The sequence below is a fragment of the Triticum aestivum genome, chromosome 1D (assembly GCF_018294505.1).
Source record: "Triticum aestivum cultivar Chinese Spring chromosome 1D, IWGSC CS RefSeq v2.1, whole genome shotgun sequence".
In the NCBI taxonomy this organism is placed as follows: domain Eukaryota; kingdom Viridiplantae; phylum Streptophyta; class Magnoliopsida; order Poales; family Poaceae; genus Triticum; species Triticum aestivum.
Window position 1 is genome coordinate 250,113,417 of NC_057796.1, and position 26,983 is coordinate 250,140,399.

The window sequence follows — 26,983 nt, forward strand, 5'->3', positions numbered from 1 at the left end:
TGAATTGAAAAAAAATGTTTAACTATACAGTTATTCAGATCAAATGTGACAGAATATGGATAGACACGTTGTAGGTGTTGCTCATTGTTCCATATGCTACAAAGAATGAATAATTCCACTCTTTTTGTGACGTGGATTTGGGAGGGTGAAGAAATTATTCCCAACCCAACCCAACCAACAAAAAATTGGGAGAAAAGACCACCTATCTAGGAAAGAATGATGATTTACATGGCACAACAGGACTGCAGGGCAGAAGGGAAACCCTAGGTTGAATTTACAACATTGATGAGGAAGAATACAGAGATCTGCTGGCGCAGTTCAGCAGAATATGTCCAAGGGAATGAACAGACCGCATCTTTGGAGGGCTCGATCAGCTTTTCAAGAATTGGGAGAGGGCCCTGTCAACTTTTCAAGAACTGGAAGGCAGACATTGCGACGAGTTCTGATGGTGGGGCCACGTTTTGAAATTCCTTAGCATCCATGGAATCTGCTATCTCCTCAAGTGATATCGGCATGCTGCAAGCAAACAAACAAAACCCAAAAGCCCAGTGTTTAGCATATCGTTGAAAGTATGCCCGGCATTGTAAAAAAACACATGTACCTTATTTCATCATCCAGTAAAAAGGCGCCCTCTGAAGCATTATGGCCCAATTCCTCTGTCATCAAAGTTCTCATTTCGTCAAGAACCTACAATCAAGAAGCAAATCAATAAGCCCCAGTTTTAGTTGCCTACCCAATGTCATATAAATGGATGAGAAGTCGATTAAAAGTTTGAAACCAGGATAACAGCACGAAAATGTACAAACGCTTTTGGAGTGATATTGGATAGATTAAAAATTTGAAGTGGCACTTCATAGCAATACAAACTTTTGAAATGGCACCTCGATAGGTTTGCATGAATGTTGCTTATATAAAGGCATACTGTGTTTTCAATCTTTTTTCAAAATATAAGACCTATGTTTTCAATCTTCTTTCAAAATATAAGGCTTGCGCGTAGATTGAGATTGTTTCCCTCTTTTGACCCCAATCATGGTTAACATGCATACTAATTATTCTCTCTCGTATTTCCTAGACAATAACACCATGGCTACCATGGTAATTTTCCTGTACAATTAATGGCTTCCATGACCCCCCACCCCCTACAGGCGTGCTAGACCAAGATACACCTAATAAAGTGAAAAATGGAGGGAGTCCATCCAAGCTGCATATAAGGTAGAATTTTTTGGGCTGGCATATTTGACTAATTTTCATAACTTCACAAATCACAGACTGGTATAAACCCAGGTTAACTACATTTAGGTGGAGTTGGAAGAACTGCCAGAACTATAGATGTGTTTTAGGGCTGTGCTGCTCACACCGAGGTGCAAATTTAACCTGACTATCACACTCTCCGAGCATAGCAAAAAACATGTGCAGGTTGTGCTCAGTTTGGTTATCTAATTTTGAGTACAGAGTGGAATTTTTAGCTGTTTGGGCTTTTGGGGTGCTTTACAATGTAGGGACTGGATATGAAAAGCTGGATGAACAGAGGAACCAATGTGGAACTATTTTGTAATATGGAGTAAATAACTGCATCACATTCAGTAGACAAAGAAGACCAGCTTTCATGATTATCATTTAAACATGAAAGCATTGGACTTTCTCCACTTACTTCTTCAGATACACTCTCTGTGTTATATTTGTCATCCCAGTACTGAGTGCATATTTTGTAGAGCTGCTGGACACTTAGCACCTGCATAATAACATAGAAAATGCAATGTCTAATTATTTGTTCCTGCCTATGTGACGTGCGCATGTCACCCCCAACACAGAGGGAGGGAAATAACTCACTGGGCAGAGATCATTGACTATCTCATCATATGAAATCCTGAACTTCTTGAATATGACCTGCATAACAACAAAAATATGTGCATTGACTATTTAGCATTCATGTCAAACTCCATGCAAGAGATGGAACATAAAATAAAAGCATCTACTGGCATATCAGGTTTATAAACAAAAGCCAGAAAAAAAAATCGCATCATTTTTTGCATCACCTTATCAAGCAGATACGATGACACAGTATTGCCAATTTGCTGGCTAGGGTGACATACCAAAACGGCCTAGGCTGCCCATATCTAGCATTATGAAATTGGTGCAATATGGATTTGGAAAATGTGTAATTTTATTAAGTTTTATAAAATGTTGCTTTGGTAAGTTAACTTTAGATCAGTTTTCGGAAAACACAATATAAATACTCAACCTAGAGCCAACTCCTGTCTCTATTTACATGGTACCCTCATTGTTCTTTCATGTGTCATAAAAATTATACCATCAGAAACTACATTTTACTATGAATTGAATGGTATAACTTTTGAAACATTGATATATTTCCTTTTCTCCCACTAAAGAAAGCAGTGTTACACCCTAGAAAACTAAGTATACTGATCACACTCGTACATTTGTACGGTACGGATCAACATCTTGAACTCTAAGACCACCTATGAACTGGATTTAATCCGTAATATGTTTTACACTGACCATAATTATCGAATGTGCACATTAGCTCTTGATATTTCTTTAACAATGTCCAGACTTTAGCTCTCGCAACAGCTTCACCATTTGATATGCCATATGCAACTTGGGGAAATGCAAGTTAAAGATAGGCAATGATAATACCGGGGAACTAGTCTAGTAATAATGAGTAGGTCTAAAAGCACATGTCTAGTAACATACCAAGAAACCAACAGCTTGCCTTATGTGCCTGAGTTCATGCAATGCAGATCCTGCATACTGTTAGCATTTAACAGTTAGGTTGGAGCAGGAAATAAAATGAACATCTTTATATTTTCGTGAGTGTTAACAATAACATTACTGGATCATGCCAATAATGCATTTTGTACCAGAATCTCAAATATATGCAGCAGTGTCATATGATTACCTCTGGTTTCACTTCTCCACACCACACCTCTAGTTGTGCCAATCCTTGTTTTACATATTCTCCGTTGCTAAAAGAGCAGCACTCATGGCGCACAAGAAGACTGCAGAGCGATGCATTGACAGATCAACCATTTTATGGATTGGGAAGAAAATGGCAAAGCTAATGCAAGAATCAGCAGATAATTACCTATTGAAAAGTTGAGCGTTGATAAATGAGAAAATCTGGGTAAATATCTTCCGAATAAAAATAGCAGGGACCTAAAATGTGAGAAGATGTTAAGAGTGCTATTCACTGGTTGCAAGGATTCTATGTATAGCAAGTAGTAAACACTTACACAATTTTCTCGCAAGATATTCAAGAGTTCATTCAAATTGTCAACTATCGCCAGCCAATAGCTACCTTGATTTGAAAATGAACGCCCCCTCAAACTTGATGACCCAAATGAACGTCTTACCATACTGGCTTTCATAATTCTCGGGACCTGCAGTTCCAACATAATCCAAAAATTAACCCTAAAAGTAAAATAGTACTCATCAATAACGCTCTTATATTATGGGACGGAGGGAGTAAAACATTGCAAACATGTGCAGGTGAATTCATCGAAATAGCAAAATTTTGAATGTAATGAAGGACAGCCTAGTCAACAAATAATGGGGGCTTAGTGAAAGAAATATGCATATCCTGAATGTGCAATATATGAGATTAACCGGCCAAGATCACATAGAGTACCTGAATAGCATGCAAGAGCAATGCAGATAATTCTTTCTTGACATTGTCACGGATCATTCCATATAAGCCTTCCACAAATGCTGTAAGTTGCTGCTTGAAAAGAAATGCAGGATACTTGGCTTCGATTTGACGCACAAGATCCATATCGACAGTAATGTTTGAAGTACGAAATACCTGACCATATAACACCAGCATAACAGCGCAGCTATCAAATACTGACCACCATCTGATCACAGGAAGATGTAAAACAGTAGTGCCATGCCATGCTAAGAGTCAGAGCACAACATGTCTTACTCATTTATATTGAAAACAAGATATAAGTATTGATTGGGTAAAGTGTAGCATCTCCAAGAGACTACCAATTCCACCCCCAATACCTAAAAACTGCCCAAAAGCCTACTTTTTGTGCTTCAGCAGACTACCAATTCCCCTTCCAGTAACTATAGTTTTTAGGGTGACACACTATATACTCACTTGACCCCCTCCATATAGGGTGTGACATCTCACACCCTAATACCAACATTTTTTTGGCAAGCTGAAATTTCCTCCAATTAAGCCACCCACCGCGCCACCCCAGACTCACCACCTCCAGGCTGCTGTTGCCACCACCAAGGGCAGCACCCGGCTGACACGGAGCCGATGAGCAGAGGTCACTGCAGCCAACGTCGTCACGCCAACCACTGCCTCCGCCGCTCCCATCTGGCCCTCGGCACCGCCACTCCTGATCCCGACCCAGTGTGGTAGGCGGCTCGGAAGACCACCACACGCAAGATGTCAGCGCCAAAGGCCACAGCACTCATCCCCCTCCCCTCTGTCCGTCACTGCCAGCTGCCGCGGTATCCCACGCTGGCGACCATATGTACATCTTGATGTTGATGAAGAGAGCGATAGAAGTAGCTCCCTGACACCAATGAGTAGACCTCCAGTGGTAGAAACTAGGGTTCTACCGGGTCTAGGCCGGAGGTTGTAGGGGAAGGAGGGAGCTGGTCGTGGACGAACACGCGGACGCCGGCGGCTGGGCGCCGTCGTGCGCGAGGAGGCGGCGGCTGAGAGGGAGATGGCGCAGGGAAGGAGGTGGCTAGGATTAGGTCTCCCGGCTCCCTAAGGAAGCCGAGCAAATATGATTGCTTCTTGCTTAATTCCAAATCGGATCCTTACACGAGTTTATATAATCCTCCTACTAAGATAATTGGGCTAAGCCCCTAATAACGATAAGATAGACTGGGCCACAACTAACTGGGCTAAGCCCCTAATATGCCGGTCATAACATTTCTCCCCGCTTGCACAAACAGCTCGTCCTCGAGCTGGAAGTCGGGGAAGCGCTTGCGGAACTCCTCGAGGTGATCAACCGTCGCCAAACACCTCCGCGGCAGCTGGGGCGGGCAGGTCGCCGAGCCCGGCGGCGGCGGCGTCCTCCTCAATGTAGTCCGCAGCCTCCAAGTAGAAGAGTCGTGGGCAGACGTGGCCGGGCATGTAGGGCTCGTCGCAGTTGAAGTACAACCCTTGGCGGCGACGCTCGAGTTGCTCGGCCAGGGTGAGCCGGCGGAACGGGCGCGTCGCGGTCGCGGCGAGGAGTGCCGCGAAAGCCTGAGCAGGCCGACCCTGCGCGGGAACGTCCGGCCAGGGTGGCGGCCCAGTGACCCGGGACGGTGACGCCTGCTGGATGGCCACCGCGTGGCGCTCGAACGCGCGGGCATAGTACATGGCCGTCTGGAGGTCCTGGGGTCCCCGCAGCTTCACGTCCACGCGGATATGATCCGGCAGACCGCCGACGAAGAGCTTGGTCCGCTGGCGAGCCGTCACGCCGGGCGCGTGGCACGCAAGGGCCTGAAAGCGGTCGGTGAAGTCCTGCACCCTAGAGGTGAAGGGGAGACGGCCCAACTCCGCCAGCCGGCTCCCGCGTATCGGCGGCCCGAAGAGAAGGAGGCAGAGCTCGCGAAAACGCTCCCATGGAGGCATGCCGCCCTCGTCCTGCTCGAGAGCGTAATACCAAGTCTGTGCGGCGCCTCGGAGGTGATGTGAAGCGAGCCAAGTGCGGTCCGACGCGAGCGTGCGTTGCCCCCGGAAGAACTGGTCACACTGATTAAGCCAGTTTAGGGGGTCCTCGGTGCCGTCGTAGGTGGCAAAGGCGAGCTTGGCGAAGCGCGGCGCCGTCTGGGTATGACCGCCGTGGGGGTACGGCTCGGCGGTGCGGAGCAGCGGCGCCGGGTCGGTGATCACAGGGGGGCCCCCGTGGAACGGCGGCGCGTCGAGGCCAACGTAGGGGCCCGCGGAGCTGGAGGACCCGCCGTACTGCGCCTGCTGTGACGGTACGTGCGGCGGTCCCGAGGCCATCGTGTAGACCGGCTGAGACGACGACTCGGTCAACCAAGCCGGTAGCAGGGACGGCGAGAGCGGGAACCGGACCTGGTGGATCGGGACTCCCGCCGGCGCGGTCGATGCGGGGACGGAGCTAACCGGCGGTGGCTGCTGCAGCTGCTGCGGCGGAGGCCGCCAGGAGTGGCGGCTGCCACTGCAGCCAAGGCGGGGCGGTGGTGGCGGTGGATGGCAGCTGCAGCGGCCAAGGCAGCCACGGCGGCGCGGTGGCGGCAATGGGCGGCGCAGCCGGGTGTGGCCCGTAGGACCCGGCCAAGAGCAGGCGGATCTCCTGGACCGCCAGGGTTAGGTCCCGCAGCGCCCCGGACACCTCCTCTGAGGTGAGGATGTCGGGGGCGGGCGCGACGGAGGAGCCCGGCGCGGGCAGGAGTGGGGCGACGGTCGTGGTGGTCGCCGGAGGCGACGAGGTGACCGGCAGCGGGAGAGACGGGTTGGGCGGCGGGAAAGACATGATCGAACCGAAGCTAGCTGATACCAAATTGTTAGAAACTAGGGTTCTACCGGGTCTAGGCCGGAGGTTGTAGGGGAAAGAGGGAGCTGGTCGTGGATGAACACGCGGACGCCGGCGGCTGGGCGCCGTCGTGCGCGAGGAGGCGGCGGCTGAGAGGGAGATGGCGCAGGGAAGGAGGCGGCTAGGGTTAGGTCTCCCGGCTCCCTAAGGAAGCCGAGCAAATATGATTGCTTCTTGCTTAATTCCAAAACGGATCCTTAAACGAGTTTATATAATCCTCCTACTAAGATAATTGGGCTAAGCCCCTAATAACGATAAGATAGACTGGGCCACAACTAACTGGGCTAAGCCCCTAATATGCCGGTCATAACATCCAGGGAGGAAGCAAGAGAAAGAGAAGTGGAAGAGAGGAGGACAGGGTGCTATCTACATTGTCGTTGAGAAGTTGAAGCTTCTTGAAACGTTGCTTTCGAGAAAACGCAAAGGCATTTGAAACGTTGTTAAATTGTATGTGGTACAAACATAAAAGTTTGAATTATTATTATGTGAAAATGGCGTTAACATGGTGTAGATGCACAATATATAGGAAACAGAAGAAAAAGGAGACATAGCGGTGGATTATTGGTAGTCCGCCAAAGCAGGAGGCCAAAAAGTGCTCCCCCTACAGATGGAAGTACTAACTATTTGTTACACACTCAAGACCTTTCATCCACTATACCCCCCTCCTACTCTTATCTTGATAATTTTCTTCAATTATAATGTTGCTGAAATTATCAAATATGAAATGGTGAAGGTAGTATAAACAAATCTACTAATGTCATTTCACATACTCCTTTTTATGAAAAATAGGGGTGAAGGTAGTATAAACAAATCTACTAATGTCATTTCACATACTCCATTTTATGAAAAATAGGGGCCATTCAGATACATGAGTGATCAAAATATTTTATTAAAATTAACGTTTGAAAAAAGAACAGAATCAGTATTGATAGTTTAGAACACAGGTTACTCCAAATTTCAAAGGCTTCCCGACCCATATGATCGATATGCTGATCCTGTAGTACATAAGCAATGGAACATACCATCCTCCCAAGGAACGATGACTGACTCTGTGGTCTTTTATGTGGAGTGGTTCCGGCTGAGCCAACAGCTTTTAGGCTCTTTTGTAGTATAATCAATAAAGTCGATGAGTTCGATAGCCAGTATGCAAGATCCTCGTTGCTATCATGATTCTGAAACACAAACGATGCCATGCTTTAAGAAAATATTGGTTAAACTGGTAGAGCTGCACGAGGAACAAAAATCTTGTGAAACAAGTCATTGTAAAAAATAGGATCAAAAGCATACCTGCATCGCAGAACCAAAAATTTGAATAAGCCTATCAAAAACAGATGTTTTTTCTGTTTCAAAGATCTTCCAGTGAACAAGACATTTGTATATGGTTATTGCAGCAACTGGTTTTCCTTCGCTAAAGCCAATATTTTCAGTAACACAGTTTATAAGTGCATCCACACTCTCCTGCAGAAAAATAAAAGGGCAAAACCAATCATCATAAGGTATATGTTTTTATAACTTCACTACGTTGTTTAAACATTTAAATATAACAAATTCAACGTACATGCTGCCTCTCAGAAAAGGATGCCCTTGGATGTGCGAAGTTCCCATAATCCTTGGGTGCTCGAGGAGTGCCATGAGGTGTCTGGGTAGAAATGACCAGTTTAGATTCAAACATAAAAACAAACAATGAGGTGACATAAGATATTGTATAAGATAATTTCTTCTGACCATCTGTTCCACATGGAGTGGGCTGCCATTAGTCGAATTCTGCAAAGGTGGAAGGCAATAGAAGTATGTCAGTAATAAAAACGTGGAAACACGTATAAATGAAAAATAAATACCAGCAGACCTATGTCTGTTCAAACACTTGCGTGTAAATAAAAAAAAAAGGCGCTATAATGAACAAGGATGGGACGGAAGGAAGCAGGGTTAGACATAGAGACCACGTACAGATTTGGGAGAAGTGTTCTCAGATATTGTTTTCAGACGAGAATGCAACAGCGCCTGCTGCCGGAGAAGTTGATTTTCAGCTTCCATATTTGTCAACTTTTCTTGAAAACTGCGGGTCACACAATAGAAAGAATATTGTGTAAGCTAATTGGAAAATCAATGCCTTTACAACATATATCCACATCGAGGTAACCTTAGCATTGTGTTGGTCAGTCCATTTATCTTTGACTCCGCATCTGTAGCTTTCTTCAGCAATTCTTCTCTGGCTTTCTTCATTTCTTCAAACTTCTGTTCTGTTTCATCAATTTTTGTCTCGAGAGAAACCACCAGTGTCTAAAAATATTAAAGGAAATTGTTTCAGTCATTCACTAGAAATAACAAAATATAGATATGAATAGGAGAAATTAATTGATAGTCACTAGGTTTACTGTAAGGACCAAGAAATGCTCGGGAACATATTTGATCAGAATTACTCGCTTGTCGAGTTAACTTTCCTTCAAGCAAATGGTGCAGGATTAGGATGGGTATTTCATCATGGTGCTTTTTTAGTTATTATTAAATAAGTTATGACAGTTTCTCAGGCGTCTAGTTAGTCTAAAATATGGGTGTATGAAGCCATGCAGAGGCAGCAAAACAATTGGAGAAGAAATGATTATTCACATAAAGCGCCAAGCAAATTAGCTGCTTTTAGAATGGATCCAAACTCTAACCACTTTTAACAGATCAAAGAATTAAATTAGAGAATGCATTTGTTCTCAGTTTCTCGTTTTCACTATGAAGTGACAAAGCTAATTTGCATCAATGGTAATCAAGCCTAATACCATGACTTCCTAAAATGATTAAAGTATTGTGTTAGCTCCAACTTATGGTTTTGCATGTGTAGTATGTTCATAAAAAATAGTTCAGAGAAAATATCCATTAGGACCTAGCAAGTGATACTATTACCATGGGATAATGTTTTCTACACTGGTCAAGGTGGCAGCACCATTACCAGCTAGAGAACCGTCATGCTTGGGGAGTATATTTGTCGGTTTCAATGTCCCCGTTATACCACATACAACTAGTTAGCTCATGCTTAAAGTTAGGCCATGAAACATTGCACTCTCTGCATTGTGCTTGAACTCTCATCACATATTGTGATGCATATATTGCCTTCAATCAACTCAGCGCATATAATGGCCTGACATTATACATTCCACTCAGGGCGAATGGTTTTGCAGGTTAGCACTTACCATGACTCCACCAGAGTGGACAGACTGAGAAACACAATGAAACTACAGCAGTAAAGATAAAAGATCATACTATCAGTATCACGGTCACCTTAAGATTCTCATTTTCAGCAGTAAGCTTGTCAACGTGAGTTGTATCAACTTGAATCTCTGGTACTAAGGCAGCTTTCTCCAATGCTGTTTTTGCATTTTCCTGTTCCCTTCTTAATATATCTTTTGTCTCCTTGGACTGGAATTGCAACTCCTGTAATTGTTGTTGCAACTTCTTATTTTCTTGCGTCTTGGCTTCTTCCATGTCAGTCTGCAGGCCAACAAAATGCATAAGGCACTTAAATAATGATTTAAAAGGGAAACTAGATTGAATGCTTATTACGACCTAGGTTGTGCCAACAGTAATATCCATTTTACTCCCTCCGTTCCGAATTACTTGTCGCAGGTATGGATGTATCTAGATGTATTTTAGTTCTAGATACATCCATTTCTGCGACGAGTAATTTGGAACGGAGGGAGTACATAGTTAGACACTAATTTAACTTAATTGTGCATTAGGTTAAGTGTGAATTTTCAGTTATTGTGATATACCGTGGTACTATTACTTTTATAATGGACTACTCGATTGACATAGTGTGATTAGGTGTTCGATACTAGGAACAAATATAACAGTCGCCAAGATGTCCAGATCAGATGCAAAGAATGACTACGATAAAAGTATCACTATAAAGAATAGTTGCAATTGACTCTAAAATGGACTGGAAAGGATCTACATTCATTTAGCAATTCACAGTTCAAAAATAGGAGAATGGTCGTGATGCGCAGACATTCTTTAAATGTATTCACGTGTTCAAGCAATTCATATGAGCAGCAGATGGAGTTGAAAAAAATAAGTAATCGTTAATTTGGAACCGCAAGAGTGACCATGATAAAGTATCACTATAAAAAAAATTGCAGCTCGACTGGAAGGAACCTAGGTCCATTTAGCAATTCACAATAAACCATATGATGCTAATAAATTGCAAACGCCTACTCAAATGCATTCATGTGTTAAAGCAACTGCATGCTTGTCTAGATGCAAAAGTGAGTGATGGTTCATATGGCCATGTAACACATCATTATGCAGCATAAAACTAAAAAACATTGTTCATGAAGTATATCATGCTCTTGGAACCATATTAACTTTAATCGTCTCGTAAAAGTGCTTGTTGTTCACATTTTACTTCTAGTGTTACTTATTTTCATTTGTTTGGGGGAAAACAACACCTAGAAAACAAAATTCACCAACAAAATGCACAAGTTGTGAAATTCAAAGTTCTGGGGAAGAACAGATGCATTGTCTAGAGAATGTACTTGCTATGCTTTCAAAACACATTGATTGAGCTCTTGGTCCCAAAACTTATACCGCATTCACAGGCATACCCACAAGGCCATAACTACCAAAATGCAGATTTACCTCCCTAATTCCGTCTAAGGCTGTGTTTGTCATTGAGGTGGATATTATAATCTGATCCAACTTTTCCAACCAACTTTTGCTTATACTTTCGTTTCTCTAACAACCATTTTCTTGCTTCTCTCTCTATTTCTCAACAGCCGGTTATAAAGTAAGTTTAGCACAGAATAGTTTAGCAACCGCAAACGGAGCTTAATTGGGTCATTACTATTCCCAAGCAAGCCGCTGTGCTGATTTCAGCAAATTGCGTCCAACCTGGCCGCATAATTAAAAGTAACCTCCTCCTTGAGGATAAACCTGGTCATACCCCGTGTCAGGCCGGGATTTGCAAAACCCGACCTGAAAGTGCCAAGCCCGGCCAGGCCCAAGGCCTGGAAAAACACTGATTTCATATTAAGAAAATATTAAATTATTGTTTGGGGATAAAATAATGTAGTATTATAGCTAATTTCTAGGGGGGGAAAGACTCCTCCCAGGCTTTTTTGGGGTCTCGCGTATGGCTTCTGGCGGAAAAATGAGGCCCAAGCCAGCCCGGGCACCGGGCTTTCAGGCCAGGCCCGTCGAGCGAGTCTGCCCATGCACAGCCTGGACTGGGATAAGTTCGAAGGCCAAGCTAAATCACCTCGATAGAACGACAAGATGAAATGGCTACAACAGCATTGTAGATTGTACATGTCATAGAATTAGAAGCTAGTGGCAGATTTACTATTACGCTTTCAAGAAATCTAATTCTTAACTGTGCAGCCTTGTGCGCTACAGAGTGGGTGCTCGTCGCTGCCATCCGATCTAATCAGGCGGACGTGAGCACACGCACGCGTCGGTTGGTGGGGACCGGCCAATCTGTCCGTGGGGTGGAAGAATCACGATTGATGAGGGGAAAACGACAGGAGATGTGTTCACACAGAGTGAAAAGATCAGGCTGGCTCACATAATCCTGCCTTTTTACCTTTCGGGGCATCTCCTTTCTCACACACACAGACACATCCAAGAAACCAGGAGGGGCAGCACAATGTGAAGGCTAGGAGGAGCAGGCTAAATAGTACTGTAAGACAGTAAAGTATGTATGAGATAATAGTAAGACATCAGTTCCTTCCATTTGGACATGGAAACACTGATAATAGCTTATTGAGAAGAATAGCAATCCAGTATGCATGAGATTATAGCAAATACTCTATCAAAATAGGCATGTGCAACATAAATAGTAAGACAGTAAAGTACAGTAATCCAGTAGTTTACCCTCATGCGTTTCTCCAGTTGCAACCGCCAAGTGAGCTCCTCAACTTGCTTCTCCAGCTTATTCTTTGCAGCTTGCAGAGCACCACTTTCTTTTGCAGCCTAAAAATAATAAAGAAGAAATCATGTCAATAGAGCATGTATTAAACCCTTGTATATGCGCTCATTGATGATCCAGACTTCCAGAGTACCAGAAGTGTAACAGCTGTAGACATATTGGACATTAAGTGAGCTTGCAGGTAACAGGGTCTTATGAACAAGGTTTAATCTGGCATGGTGATATTTTCATCTATAGGAGGTAATCTAAGGTAGAATCTATAATTGGAGAATGTTCAACATAAATTAATGAAGCTATAAGTTCTAGTAGCACTGGTGAAGTTTCAAACTTTCAAATAGCATTGCTACATTAGAAATTGACCAAGTTTTGAACTTCCTGTGACCAACAGCAGTTCACAATGAGCAGTGGCAGCACAGCATGTTACTAGAGATAATTGATTTCTTATGGTACATTACTAATGAATCAAATAATACTATAACAACGGGCAATGAAAGATAAGGATAGCCGGGACATTTTTTCCTACCATTTTAAGTTTTCGAAGTTCTCTTCTGGCCAGCCTTCCTCTCCAAGCACATTGGGTTGTGATCGCTGCCTTCTTTAAGCCCATGTACCGTGAGCTTGCTAAATCACTACGGCAGCAACTCTGCGGTGAACAAAATCATTGAGATTAAGGTTAAGATAATGTAACACATATGAGGTTAAGAGTGAATGGTAAGAAAAGGGAGATATGCATATGCATAGGCTTGAGTATATCACCAAGATAGATACACACTTGAAGGAGATATTGGAAATGGGAGAATGTTATAGCAATTAAGACAAATGGCAGGAAGGTATAATTTGTTTAACATGAACAAAAGAACCATGATGCATGGGCCTCCTCTATAGTTTTCCATTCAGAAAAAAAGGATTCATGTATTTTACAAGCTAACAGTTATTACATCTAACTACGTTTAATATCTTACATTAATAAGATGTGGTTGCATCATATAATGTGTAGAGTACTTCCAATTAGACAAAGTTATAGTTTATCCAATGTGGCATTTAAGATATCACCTAAATATGCATGTTTTGTCGGGAGAACAAGTGCAACAAATACAACTTAAGGTAACAAAAGATTTTGGATACTGAAAAACTAACACCGTAATATCTAGGCCGTATTGGAGACAAACCTTGGAATCGAAAGGTTTTAGGCTTAGTAGAACTAAAACTGAGTACATGAGGTGCAGTTTCAGTACTACTAGGCGCGAGGAGGAGGAGGTTAGCCTTGATGGGCAGGTGGTGGCGTGGTGCCCCAGAAGGACACCTTTCGATATTTGGGGTCAATGCTGCAGAAGGATGGGGGTATTGATGAAGATGTGAACCATCAAATCAAGGCCGGATGGTTGAAGTGGCGCCAAGCTTCTGGCATTCTCTGTGACATGAGAGTGCCACAAAAGCTAAAAGGCAAGTTCTACAGGACGGCAGTTCGACCCGCAATGTTGTACGGCGCTGAGTGTTGGCCGACTAAAAGGCGACATGTTCAACAGCTAGGTGTGGCGGAGATGCGCATGTTGAGATGGATGTGTGGACACACGAGGAAGGATCGAGTCCGGAATGATGATATACGAGATAGAGTTGGGGTGGCACCGATTGAAGAGAAGCTTGTCCAACATCGTCTGAGATGGTTTGGGCATATTCAACGCAGGCCTCCAGAAGCTCCAGTGCATAGCGGACGGCTAAAGCGTACGGATAATGTCAAGAGAGGTCGGGGTAGACCGAATTTGACATGGGAGGAGTCCGTAAAGAGAGATCTGAAGGATTGGGGTATCACCGGTGAACTAGCTATGGACAGGGGTGCGTGGAAGCTTGCTATCCATGTGCCAGAACCATGAGTTGGTCGCGAGATCTTATGGGTTTCACCTCTAGCCTACAACAACTTGTTTGGGACTAAAGGCTTTGTTGTTGTTGTTGTTGTTGTTGTTGTTAGAATTATGATCCAAAAAAATTACTCATATAAAGAGCACCACATGAGTTTGAGTAGCAAAAAGAACTTGACCATTCTATTCTGAACATCTTATTACCCACGATAACATGAGACCCGAGAACACACCTGAATAGTCACTGCCGCTTTTGTTTGCTGACGGAAATGGAATTCGTTGCGAGCAGCCATACCACGAAGAGCTGATTGTATAGTAGTTGATGCAGAATAGAGATCTTTGTAGTTTTTCCTTGCAAAGTGCATACGATAGTAGGTCTGAATTTTTAATGAAGCAGCCTTCCTACGGAGATCTTCATAATAATGCCTTGCAATTTGTCCTTCAGTTATCACAGCTCAAAAGTCATTATCTCCACAGAAAAATCAAATGCTGAAATGTGGTACTACTTGCCACATAAATCGAAGAAAATTTACCTCTGCACATTGCCTGAAGCTGAACAGAAGACATTCGCAGCTGAATGAAATTTCTGCGAGCCAGGAACGACCGAACTTTTCGCTGGATTTTACTAGCAGAATAGCTCAAGACCTCAGTCCTCCGAGCATCTAATTCAGCCATCTGACCAGCACGCAGAAACACTTTTGTTTTCCCTATCTGTAGATTGGACATCAGACCATAGGATAAACCAAAAGGGATTAAAACCAACATCAGCATTAGAAGTATAGACGAAATAATTTGTGAAGATAGGGATGGTGATACCGCATTAAACTTATTATCCATCCTACCAATAAATTTGATGGATCTATTGACAGAATATGCATGAAACTCTGTGGTCAGTGATTCAACCTTTCTGGGATGATTGGTAATACATTTATCGTAGTACCACACAAGATCCTGTGTCTGAATTGGCTTTGGCCAAGTCTGGTTTGCAGTCAACTAAGAAACTACAATAAGACTGCTCCAAAAGAGTAACCTCTGTGATAGAATAATATGATATCTACAACATATATCACTATTATTTTAGGAATCTGCAGTAACTCTCGTAAAGGCTGAGTTCGCAAACATATATACAGATAGACCATGCAAGATGCAACTTAAACTGCTTATCTGACTGGCATGTTTACAATATGGAAAATAGGAAATAAATTGCAGCCTTGACATTATAGGAAAACATTTGAGAAGCCAAAGAAAGACTAATCTTGTACAGCTGGAACAGGATATGGATTAAACTGAACACATCACCACCACTCATTTCAGTACTTAGTAGTCACCTGATAACCTGTGAGATTTACTTTCTCAAGGAGCATGTTTGTGGCAGTAACTTCATCATAACTGCCAATGAAGGATTAGTTTAGAGTGCTTAAACACAGAAAAAACCAAGAACTTGAATCAGAACACCTTAGAGTTACCGTAAACCAAGAACTTCTGGTCGTAAAACACTAAAGCGATCAACAAATTCTTCAAATGTCCGCCTTGTCGGATATCCTAGACAGCTTATTCTTATTGCCTCTAGCACCCCCTGTATACAAAATATAACAGTGTCGCTCTCAAAATGCTAGCTCTTAGAAAACTGCAGAAGGCCCAAATTTTGGCATAGTGGCCCCAATGGGGGTCGATAGCAAAGTTTTCATAAAATTGGCCCAAATTTGTGGAGCACAACCTCACTGAAACCCTAGGCCCGCACTAAGCTACCCTCCCAAGCGAGTGTATTGTTACATCTCATTCCCGATAAGTAATGCCTCAATTCTCACTGCCCACTCTCCTGCATGTACCACACGATAACACAATCCAGCAGTTGAAAATCCCCAATCGCGACCTTGCTAGGCTGCAAGGGTAGCCACTCCCTCCCCCCAGGCTCTGGCCAACATAGTGTGCCAGTTAGTTGCACCTTCAACTCTTCCAATGCCGGTGCTTATGCTTCCTCTTGGTTCTCCACCTTTCCTCCTATTCTATTATAGAAGTTGTATTTATGTTTGTGAAAAGAACAGCTACACCAAATGTATACTTCTACACCATGTAGAAGATTTAGGGATGGATGGTAGCCACTACCCAGCTTTTGTTAGTGATGTCGATGGGGATTTGTTTTTAATTACTCTCTGAAACAAGACCAGTATATGTATATATGCATAGCTGCTGTAGTGCCTTTTGTGGACATGGTGACTGACAGAGGAAGTTGGCTTGTGTGCTTTTGCTTGTCGAATGAAGATCCAATTGAAATGCAAAAAAAGAACGGAAGAAAATAAACAGTTTAGCTCAGTCCAAAGCACCTCATATATCCTAAACTGCAAAGCACACTTGGCAGCTGGGACAAGCAGCATCAAAGGAACAAGAACATGGTGGTATGTTTTGTATTAATTTATTTACCACTCAAATCATTTGTGACTCCGATTTACCGTTTATTGATACTACATTGCATATGCAGGTTGATATAATGGTTTTCTAATCTCAAGTGGATAGATCATGGTGCCAATGTAGAGTGGAGACATGTCACGAGCTTTGGTAGATCAATCTTACTTAATCAGTATCTGCCTAGATAGAATACATCATTTCATAGCATTTGTCTATTTTCATTTCTATATTTATATTGGTGTTTGTGTCAGTGGTGTAATTTGCTTTTGCTATAATTTAAGTTAACTGCAATCTAGTGAAATTTGCAAGTTAGTAACCCTTTGATTCATTTCCAGGTTGACCAATGGTATGGAATACTTGTATACATAAACAGATGTCTTGATGTTCTCTTGGACCTTGTATAAATATCAGTGTATACACTGCAGTAAGAAAAATAAAATCCAAGTACGTACTTCCAGTAAATAACTAAAAATGGTATAATTTCTTACCCCACATCGAAGTTGCTGGAGAACATTACTGTTCTCAAAAATTGCTGGCTTGAGAACATTATTAGGCTTTATGCAGCGCATGTAATGTGGTTCTGTTCCGCTGAGAGTTTCCAACAAACCTTGTAATTGTTGCTGTTATGTTACAGATAAAAAATATAAATTGTCATAACAAAGCTAGTACAGTCTGAAATAAAACGAGCAATGATTCTTTACCTTAAAGCTCGAACCTATTGATGTGAACTTTGTGGATTTACTCGATTTAGTCGATTCTTCAGAAGGAGGAAAAAGACTTGAAACGAATGGACATGTAGAAGCATGTAATAAATCTTGATGCTCGTTTACAGCATAATCTATGTTCTTATCTAAGAATAGATCCGTTTGGTATGTAACCTACAAAAGAAAGAAGTTTTTATTACATAAGCGTGTCAATCTCAACTGTAGAGACTTAGATGTGGTGGCACTACCTTGCCCAACTAACTAATCCAACACCACTGTAGAAGTACAGATTCTACGTTGTACGATTGTTTTGGGGGCTTTTTTTACAGCATTGATTATATTATAGTTGATGTCCAAGCGAAAACAGATGAAGAAATAACTGGAAAAGGTGGTCCGCGTACTATCACAAATACTCCCTCCGTTCCAAATTAATTGAAGTTCTAGCTTTGTTCTAAGTTAAAAAAATAGATTTGAACAAGTCTAAAAAAATATTAACATCTACAACACCAAATTAGTTTCATTAGATTGATAATAAAACAGGGTGTGACTAGGGCTCATTCGACTTAGACTTGGTTAAGTCTAAGACGGCAGAGATCAGCATGCTTTTTTAAGTAATTTTTGTATTTTATGTTTTACTTTTTTCAATTGCAAGTGAAAAAATTAGGAAATAGAAAGTCATGCCCGCAGCACGCGGTGAAAAAGAAAAACCCTAGTTGCACGTATGTTAGCGCACTTGCAATTGCGCGCAGGGTGCGCCTCGGTGCAATTCTACGCGAAGGGGCCAGCAGTGATGAATCTAGTCTAGGAAGAAAATGGAGGGTGGGCTCGAAGTTAACAGCGGGAAAACTGAACGCCTTTTTGAAGGAAAACAACCATTACCTCCTATGTTGTCCAAATAAGCTCAAAATTTCCCAGATTATAGTACTAGAAACACGTAGTATTTGCTGGAATTTTTCTGGATGTTATGAAAAATATTAAACTTTAAACAAAAAATTGAATCTGTCTAGCGAAATAGCCATTATATGCTAATCCTTTTATCGAAACAGGCTCAAAATTTCGCACATTACTACCTGGAACATATAGTATTTACTAAAAAAAATTCTGAATGTTTTGAAAAATATCAAATTTCCAATCAAAATTTAAATCTGTCTAACAAACTAGCCAATATTCCCTTTGTCCAAATATTTTGATTTTTCCTTTGCAAAGCTTGCAGTAGTTGACTTAAAATTAACTGGGACAGCTTCAGGTTCGACAGGAGGACTGCTTAAGCTACTCGTATAAAAATTGTGCATATTCATATTCTTTCTCTTCATTTTTGTAAAACTGCAAATAAGTTGTATTGAACGTCAATTAACAGTTCATGAACTAGTTAGAGATTCGGCCATCGGCGCGTGGGCGTGGGCGCCGTAGTCCCAGGCTCACTAGCTGAGTGCTAGGGCGCGGGCGCGCAGCACTCCCCACCTGCCAGGGCAACCAGTGGCGCTGCCTCGCAGGTCACCGGCTGCAGCTTGCCCCGCGTCAGCTCGTTAGGGTTGGAGCTTCCTGTTTGATCACCGCGTCCACTCCTACTGGTGGTTGTGCGTGTGTGAAGCCGTGGATGGCACGGCATACTACACAGGCTGGGAACTGGCCTAATGGGCTGAGCAAGAACGGTATTAGTAGAAAAGTTCGATTTATTGGAGGGCAGGCTTCAGCATGTTGAAGCCTGCTTTAGTAGACTAGCATGTAGGGGCCGGTGTGCAACTGAAAGGAATTTTTTTTTAAATGGTTGCATGTGCATGTTGGTGTCGTGTCCATGGTTAAAAAAATAGAAAGCAAAAATAAAAAACAAACACCAGTTGCGCATGGAGGGCGGCGCATGCAATTCAGTTGTACGCGTGCGTGCAACTGTAGTTGCGTGTGGGCAGCGGACGTACAACTTTAGTTGCGCGGGGATGACGGGCATGCAAGTGTAGTTGTGCGCGGCCAGACGGGCGTGCAACCATGTTTCCGGGCAGAAAAAAAAAACTGAAGTAGGAAAATGATAAAAAAAGAAGGCATAAAACGTGTACCAAGGAATGGAAAAACCAGAAACAACAGTTGCACACAGAGCCGACGAACGTGCAACTGTAGTTCCACTAATGGAAAAGAAAAAAATTGGAATGGAAACCTATAAAAGAAAGTAAAAAAGACGTAAAACGTGCAACAAGGAAAAAAAGCAGAAACCCCCAAAAAGAAAAAAACATCACACGAATCTCCGCGTAAAATCAGACGGTTATTTGGCATTCACCATGTTTTATAATCCAACAATGTAACTTAATATACCAGATCCACCGCAAAAAAAAAAACTTAATATACCAGAGGGCAGCACACAAAACTTTCTTTAGCTGACATCAAGCTTTGGGAGTTCAACTTGATAAATTCTCATTATAGGGCAGAAGTATGTTTATTTGTTGTTGGCTCTCGGTTATGTAGAGCTCCAACTGATTCTGAGCTATTTCATTCAAACTGGTATAGTCTGAGATTCCCCGTTTTGCTGTCACTACTCACTACGATGAATGCATCAGCAGTACAAATCAAATCCAACATGTGCTTTACACAACTGTGCAATTGTGTATTCACTAAGACAGACTTGAGAAATTTGTCACTTACATTTCCCGCATAGTGATGAATAGTAAAATCAGACCGTGAAAATTTTGGCCTGCTGAAGTGTGGATTGTCCTTGAATTTTTGATATAGCTTTTCAGCGAATATTTCATGGTTCGAATTTCGCAACATGCTGAAGTATAAGATAAGGTATGTTAGAAAGAATCAGATAATAATCAAACAGAAAAGGAACCTACACCATTACTTGTACATACCAAGTCTCATCCAGTAGAGCAATTATCCCCCCTGGTTTCTGCATTGCAGGAAATCAGAAATCAGACATGAGATCTCATAGCATGGCTCAACCTCATTGGAACCAATCAAAGGATTCTATGTAATCACTATAACTGAGATAGTCTAGTCTGTTAACTAATTCTGACCAAAAGCCAATTTCACATCCAGTTCTGGGTTTTACTACTTCTATATAGAAAAAAGGTCAAAATGAGAGGTTAGTGTGTGCCAAGAACAAACTATCAATATAAAAAAGTGTATATAGATAATAGGAAGATGTTGCAACAAACACCAAAATGTTGTAGCAATTGGGCCTCAGATTATTTATTATTGGGCCAAAAGGCCGGGATATGCACATGTATAAGAGTATGGCAAAAATGCAAGTAACACCATATGCAAGAGAGAAACTACACAACTACAGTAGTACGACTAGTATACTTAACAACAGTTCACCTTCTCAATGAGATCAAGAATGTCTTGGTTGTCCACAAACTGGATGTAACTCCAATCAATCTCTTCTTTTGTATATTCTTCTTGCTCCATCTTGAAAACATGCTGCTCACGAGAAATTGTAGAATTAGTGTAAAACTTAATTGACCATAATATAACGTAAGTAGAACATTTTATCAGTTAGACGTCAACTCCCTAACCTGATTAAAGTGTTGCTGGAGCTTCTCATTAGTTAAGTTGATACAGAACTGCTCGAAACTGTGGCATAGCAAAATATCAACATACAGAAGGTATCATCCCCCATATCATGAGCAGATAGTTTCATATCAACTGGTAGTAATTACTAATTAGAGAATTATTCTGCAGATAGCATCGAGTTGAAAATATTAGAGTGGTTTATCTCTACACTATTGTATTTTTCATGCCTAAAAGCAAAAGCACGCTTCCCTAATTTTGTTCCATGTTCACGTGCTTTCACAAGTTTCCTCTGAGGCACATGCCTGGTCTACTATTTGTACTGAGACACACACATCATTTTCTACTTTTTACGGCAATCAAATGGGGGCTCTTTCTTGCCCAATAAACACCATCAATAAATCTAATCAATGCTGGTTCAGTTTCGTTATACAGATACCCGGCCAAAGCATAATCGCAAGATCACACTCAACCTTTCGTAGCAGCAGCATGTGTCCGTGCAACTGAGCAAATGACTATATAGCAGCTTGCTTTCCAAAAAACAATGACTATATAGCAGCTTGTAGCAACAGCATGCAAAGATGTGAATGCTAACATCCAATAATGAGATCTTTCTAAAAATGCCAATACTATATTAGCAACCCTGTTGTTGTGTTGCTACTACTAGTTGCAACAGAACATCCATGTAACTGCAAAAAAAAGAACACATATAACTTCGAGCCTACATGATTTCCTCATTAATGTCAGCTACACAATGTTTCCATCAAGGTTTTCCTCTTCGGAGTAATGTTTTACAGTAAAACCGTCCTGAAATCTTAACTATGATTCTGATTCTGCATATATAAGTCACTGCATACGTTTAAAATAATAGCTATATCTCATTTGGTGGAGTAAGCCAAGTTTCTCTGCTTTGCAGAAGTACAACCTAAGCAGTGAAGTTAGTGAGATATTTGAAGTACAACCTAAGCGGTGAAGTTAATGAGATATTTATATAATGACATTCCTGCTGACTCAACGGAACTCAACTAATAAAATGAATACTTCTTTGCAGCAAATACTCTAGTTTATTGTTTTATTAAGATTAAGACTGCATTTAGCATAGTGGTGGATGTGATAATCTTATTAGACTAGCCAGTTTTTGCATATTTTATGTTGGCTAACCAAATTATGTTTATTTTTGCGGCCATTTTCCAACAGCAGATTATAAACAGTTCAGCACAACACAGTTCAGCAACCACAAACTGAGCCTAACACAGGGCCAAATGCAAAAGCGTTCCAGACAAGTACCTGTTTGTCTTGAAACTTTCAAATCCATAAATATCCAGCACACCAATCAAAAGCTTTGAAGTAGGATCCTGTCCTATTGTAGTATTGATCTTATTCACAAGCCTAAAGAACAGAAGTGCAAGTTATTGTTCTTCCAATGGCAGTGCAACAATTACCTTCTACACTAATGTTCTGAAACTTACCAATCAAACAAACGGGAGTAAACGATTCTGGCCAATGCATCTCTACTAAGAGCTGCTGCTCGTGAATCCAAGTTTCTTACAATACTCTCACCACGTGTTACCATAACACGCTTACATAAAGATTCCTCCAGAGACTTTTCATCACACCTGCAGAGTGTTGCCAAATGCATGTCATGTCAAAGATGACCGAAAAATACTGTGGACAGAACCCTGGACCAGGATTATTACATGAAAAGCTCCGCAGCTGTCCGGAGATGGAACTGGGATTTGTCATCTTTGGGTACAGAAGAATCTGCTTCGCTCCCTTCTGAAAATTCCACATTGCCCAGATGAAGAATAGCAGCTACAACTCTGAATATGGCATCCTGCGATGCAACAGAAATCCTAAGCAAAGATGACCTTTCTGATGAACTAAGCTAGTTTCAAACAAAACCTTGGGCTTACCTGCTCATCAGAACTAATGCCTACAATATCCATTGCTCTCCTGGTTGCTATATATTCTGAAGAATCATCCATTCCATCAAGCTTAATGCAGTTAGACTGATTGAGATAGTGAAACAATGAGGCATCTCCCAATTTATATCTCTCACGGTCCTGAAACACAAGTATTTGAGTACAGATCAGAAGTTGTAGTTAGTGTGGTTCGCCAAATGATAAATGGCAACTAAGAGCGCAAATTATAAGGGCTACCTTACTGAAATAGGTAAAGCAAATAAGAGGCAATACCAACACAGTGTATTATATATTTTATGCTTGCCGTTAAACGCCTGAAGAACTTAATAGCAAAGAACTATTTCCTACAGAGAAAGTAATTTAATAATGTGGCATCCCAACTGATTAAGTGTATAACGCGATATCTCTGATGGCACAGATTATGTACAGATGGTATGTTTGTACCCAGTTTGCAGTTTTCTCTTACACAGATTATCCAGAAACATATTCGTATCATAATCATAAAAGCACACCTTCTGATGGCTTGCAGAAACTTAGAAAATATAGTGATTCCACAAATTTTAGTTACAGTATCTTACACATTAATTTAATCGTGACGGCCATGTTACCTCTGGTGGTGCAGCACATAGCATGTAAAAGCAGTGATAATTTCTTTCTGGGTCAGATATTTGACAGACACGAGATCTTTCCAAAAGGTAAGTCCTTATAGCAGCTCCTGAGATCTTCCCATTCTGATCAAACTGGAGCTCAACAAATTTGCCGAAACGACTGTATTATGAGGCACAAGAAATGTGTAGAGTCATATTGTAAGAAGAAAAACGTAAACTTCTGCTAAATACACAAATACTATCAAGGAAAACAAGGTAAAGTAACAGAATCATAGTTCCGTTAAAGTTCATTACCTCGAATTATTATTCCTGACTGTTTTTGCATTTCCAAATGCCTCGAGAACAGGATTGGACTGTGGTAATCGAACAGGTAAATTGGAAAACACAAGTCAGTGATATAACATTATCTTTAATTAATGAAATACGAATTTGATGCAGTCCTGAAGAATGAAGGGATGGATTACAAAATAGTAAAAAATGATAACCCATAATCCATGTACCCACTATTTCATGGTTTTTAAGAGAAATAGAGCAATAATGAGGGCCTCACCTCCAGCACTTGTTGTTGCACTGACCTCCCACCAGATTCAACTTTGCCACCCATAAAAGCAAGATATTGCATAAGCATTTTAGTGCTTTCTGTCTTACCAGCTCCACTTTCGCCGCTCACCAAAATGGCTTGACTGATACCATAATTCATCATAAGCCTGCACCATGGGTATTTTAAGATATATATATATATACAAATTCAAGCACACAAAAAAAACTCAAAAGCTCGTTGTTTTCTGAAAACACACCTATATGCACGGTCTGCCATGGCAAAAGGATGGGGACTCAGCTCACCAAATTCGGCTCCTTTGTACATTTCCATCATATGATCATTATAGAGGTGAGGAAGTCTTTGAAACGGATTTACAGCTATCAGTATGTTCCCAGTATAAGTCTGGAAGAACAATTAACAACTACAAATTAGGGCAGGTCAAACACAAATAGTGTTGATAAATTCCAAGTTCCATAATTGTACAAACTACAAACACTAAATAGTAAACACAACTACACAAGTGAAATGTTGTAGACTAAAAACATAGGAACTGACAATTTTACAGGTGTAAATTCATCAGATAATTCAACTACTAGCCTAGAGAAAATGTGTGCACTATCAAATATCAATAGCATAAGAAGAAATGATATGCTGCACCACTCAACTCACATATATTTCATTCATTCCATATCTTGACTTCAAGTTCCGGAGAACTCCTGGTTCATGTAAATAAGCTAGCCTTGTCATATCCTCAACACCAGAGCGTTTTACTTCTACATCCTTAGGATAGACACTTGACACATTGGCAGTAACCTGTAATAAGATAAAAACTTGAGAGTAAGTGCACAAGTGTCCGATTTTAGTTAGGAATTTCTTTCAGTGCATTACCTTACAATTAAAAGATACAGGCATAGGATTCTGGCACTAGCAAATTCACAGTTGGAAGCTAAATAATGATTAACTGAGATTCAACAATATTTCAGGAGAAAAGTGCAATAGCCCTGGTAGCATGAGTAGAAATGATCCACATTTGGTCTATACACATTCTTAAATTTTAATTTTCAAGAAAGAATGCAAGTTATCGAGAAACTGAGAGTACCTTCTTCCCAGAAGTGCAGTTTATTATTAATTCATCCCCATGGACCTCCTCCACCAGACCATCAATCCAAGCAACATCAGCATCCTCGACCCAAACATGAGAACCCACTGTAAAGCGGCCCATGGATGCCTACAATTGAATATTCATAAATGCGTGAGGAGGGCATGGCATTGTGAACCAATGATATTGTTAACTGACTGAATCATAAATTATAAATAATAATAATAACAATAAGCGCCAAAATATCACATTACTGACAAACAGAGAGTCGAGCAGTTATGGAATACCAAGTGCTACAGCCCCATTGTGTCAGTGTTACAACTAGTAATTACAAAATACACAACCTAAGTTCGTTCATCAAAGAATAAAACGTAAACTGGAAATGAAAATAAATTTTCAGAAAGCATCATGATACATTATCCCATTATTTAGGTGGACATTGATTCAAGACGAGGAACAGAAAAGAGAGTATAGAAATCCTAATTTTCTCAAGTGATGCTAGTCAGTAATATCATATAACCCCTATGTCAGTGCCATTAGGCTCAATTCCCTATGTAGAGTCCTAAAGAGAACATTTCTGCTAAATGACATTGTACTCATAAGACTTAACTAGTCAACTGCCCAAAGTGGAGAAGGAACCAGCTTCGGGGATTTGTCGCTTGTTGAGGTTGACGAAATGTCAGTTCTTTGTGGCTGCTGCGCGTTGTTTCATCTTTTTGGCACTCGTAGTTTGGGTTAAGGTGGAGTAGTTGGGAGGTCAATTGAGATGCATGTAAGAGCATCCTTGAGCTGGCAGTCGAGGCCTGGGAAAATGTTAGCTAGGACCAGTGTGTGTGGGATGTGTGCCAGGTACAATGTGGTGATGTTCGAGCTGACTTGGGCAAGGGAAGAAGAGGATACGGAGATGTTACCCAGTTAAATATGTGTTTGGCGGGGGGCAACACCAACGGTAATCAGTTACCGACTGGATCAAACTAAAGTAAGAACTACTGCAATATGTATCTGATTCAAGCATTTCAGCTCTACACTGAACCCACTCGCTCTGTTTTTAAGCTATTACAGCCAAAAAAAACCAGAAAATTCATACCAAACCAACAGCTAGTGTCATGGTCAGACCATCATACGATGAAACATATGTATCAGAAAATGCACTATTGGTGCCTTTCTTCCTCTTGAAGCATACAAGCACGGTTATCGGAATGTTCAGACCACCGTGGAACCCCGATCCCGGACCCTGCTGGACTGATCCAGATCGGGGCTCGAATTCGCTGATCGCCGCTCGCACAGAACAGAAGCAACGTACCATGTGTGCCGCCGAAATCCTCGTCAATACCGCCGCTCGATCATGCGGTCACGGTCGCCGTCGCCGCTGGATCACCGCCCTGCCGCCATTGACGTCGTCGTTGACGGAGGGCGGCGCAGCGGGGAGATGTGCGGGTGGACGGTGGGGGCGGGAAGGGTCAGCAGGGAGGGAGGCGAGCTTTGGGGGAAGCAGGAGGCGGCGCGCTGGGAGGAGCAGGTGGCGCGCGAGGTGGACGGAGCACGGTGGAGGCGGCGTGTACCCAAGTAGAGACGAGACGACGACTGAGGCCGTGACAGGCTCGGTTTTTTTTTCTTCTTTGGTACGAGTAGCGTGCAAAGTGGAGTGCTGTCGAATGAAGAATGCAGCCAATCAGAGGGGAGATCCTCCCCTAATTAACCTTTTGGCCCATGTCTCGACCTCTTCTTCGCTTCGCCTCACCACCAGTCGAGGGGGGGCACGTGCGGCGACCGAGCAATCCACTAGCAGCCCGGCCGAGTTCGATGTTTCGCACGTGTGCTTGTATGCCATGCAACCCGCAAATTTCCTTCGCATTCATCCGCGGACAGGGGATCGACATGGATGTCGGAAAACGTCGT

The 26,983-nt window shown here is 42.0% G+C and overlaps 1 protein-coding gene across 1 annotated transcript; it reads right to left on the reverse strand.

The window, feature by feature from the left end:
* LOC123181269 (myosin-8) lies at nucleotides 1-26,733 on the reverse strand. The gene is made up of 39 exons (XM_044593533.1): nucleotides 26,388-26,733; nucleotides 25,085-25,213; nucleotides 24,655-24,798; nucleotides 24,242-24,387; nucleotides 23,995-24,151; nucleotides 23,739-23,797; nucleotides 23,445-23,604; nucleotides 22,828-22,977; nucleotides 22,612-22,748; nucleotides 22,384-22,530; nucleotides 22,202-22,303; nucleotides 20,920-20,977; nucleotides 20,723-20,824; nucleotides 20,254-20,291; nucleotides 20,045-20,171; nucleotides 17,411-17,587; nucleotides 17,198-17,329; nucleotides 15,770-15,879; nucleotides 15,632-15,692; nucleotides 14,837-15,014; nucleotides 14,537-14,742; nucleotides 12,971-13,090; nucleotides 12,393-12,491; nucleotides 9,804-10,013; nucleotides 8,677-8,816; nucleotides 8,484-8,592; nucleotides 8,262-8,300; nucleotides 8,095-8,175; nucleotides 7,824-7,994; nucleotides 7,559-7,708; nucleotides 3,650-3,823; nucleotides 3,255-3,401; nucleotides 3,107-3,177; nucleotides 2,921-3,020; nucleotides 2,716-2,772; nucleotides 1,831-1,887; nucleotides 1,652-1,732; nucleotides 602-687; nucleotides 1-516 (listed from the first exon to the last, which is right to left on the reverse strand). Exons 1-39 carry the CDS (start codon nucleotides 26,388-26,390, stop codon nucleotides 402-404), a joined length of 4,530 nt encoding a protein of 1,509 aa, XP_044449468.1. The 5' UTR covers nucleotides 26,391-26,733; the 3' UTR covers nucleotides 1-401.
* Between the last annotated feature and the right edge of the window lie 250 nt (nucleotides 26,734-26,983).

Excerpts from the sequence above, each read along its gene's own strand:
- LOC123181269 (XM_044593533.1), bottom strand. Across the intron at positions 24,388-24,654 it reads ATGGAATGAATGAAATATAT|ACTTATACTGGGAACATACT; the intron begins GTGAGTTGAGTG and ends TTGTTCTTCCAG. Across the intron at positions 20,172-20,253 it reads GCTCTACTGGATGAGACTTG|CATGTTGCGAAATTCGAACC; the intron begins GTATGTACAAGT and ends CTTATACTTCAG.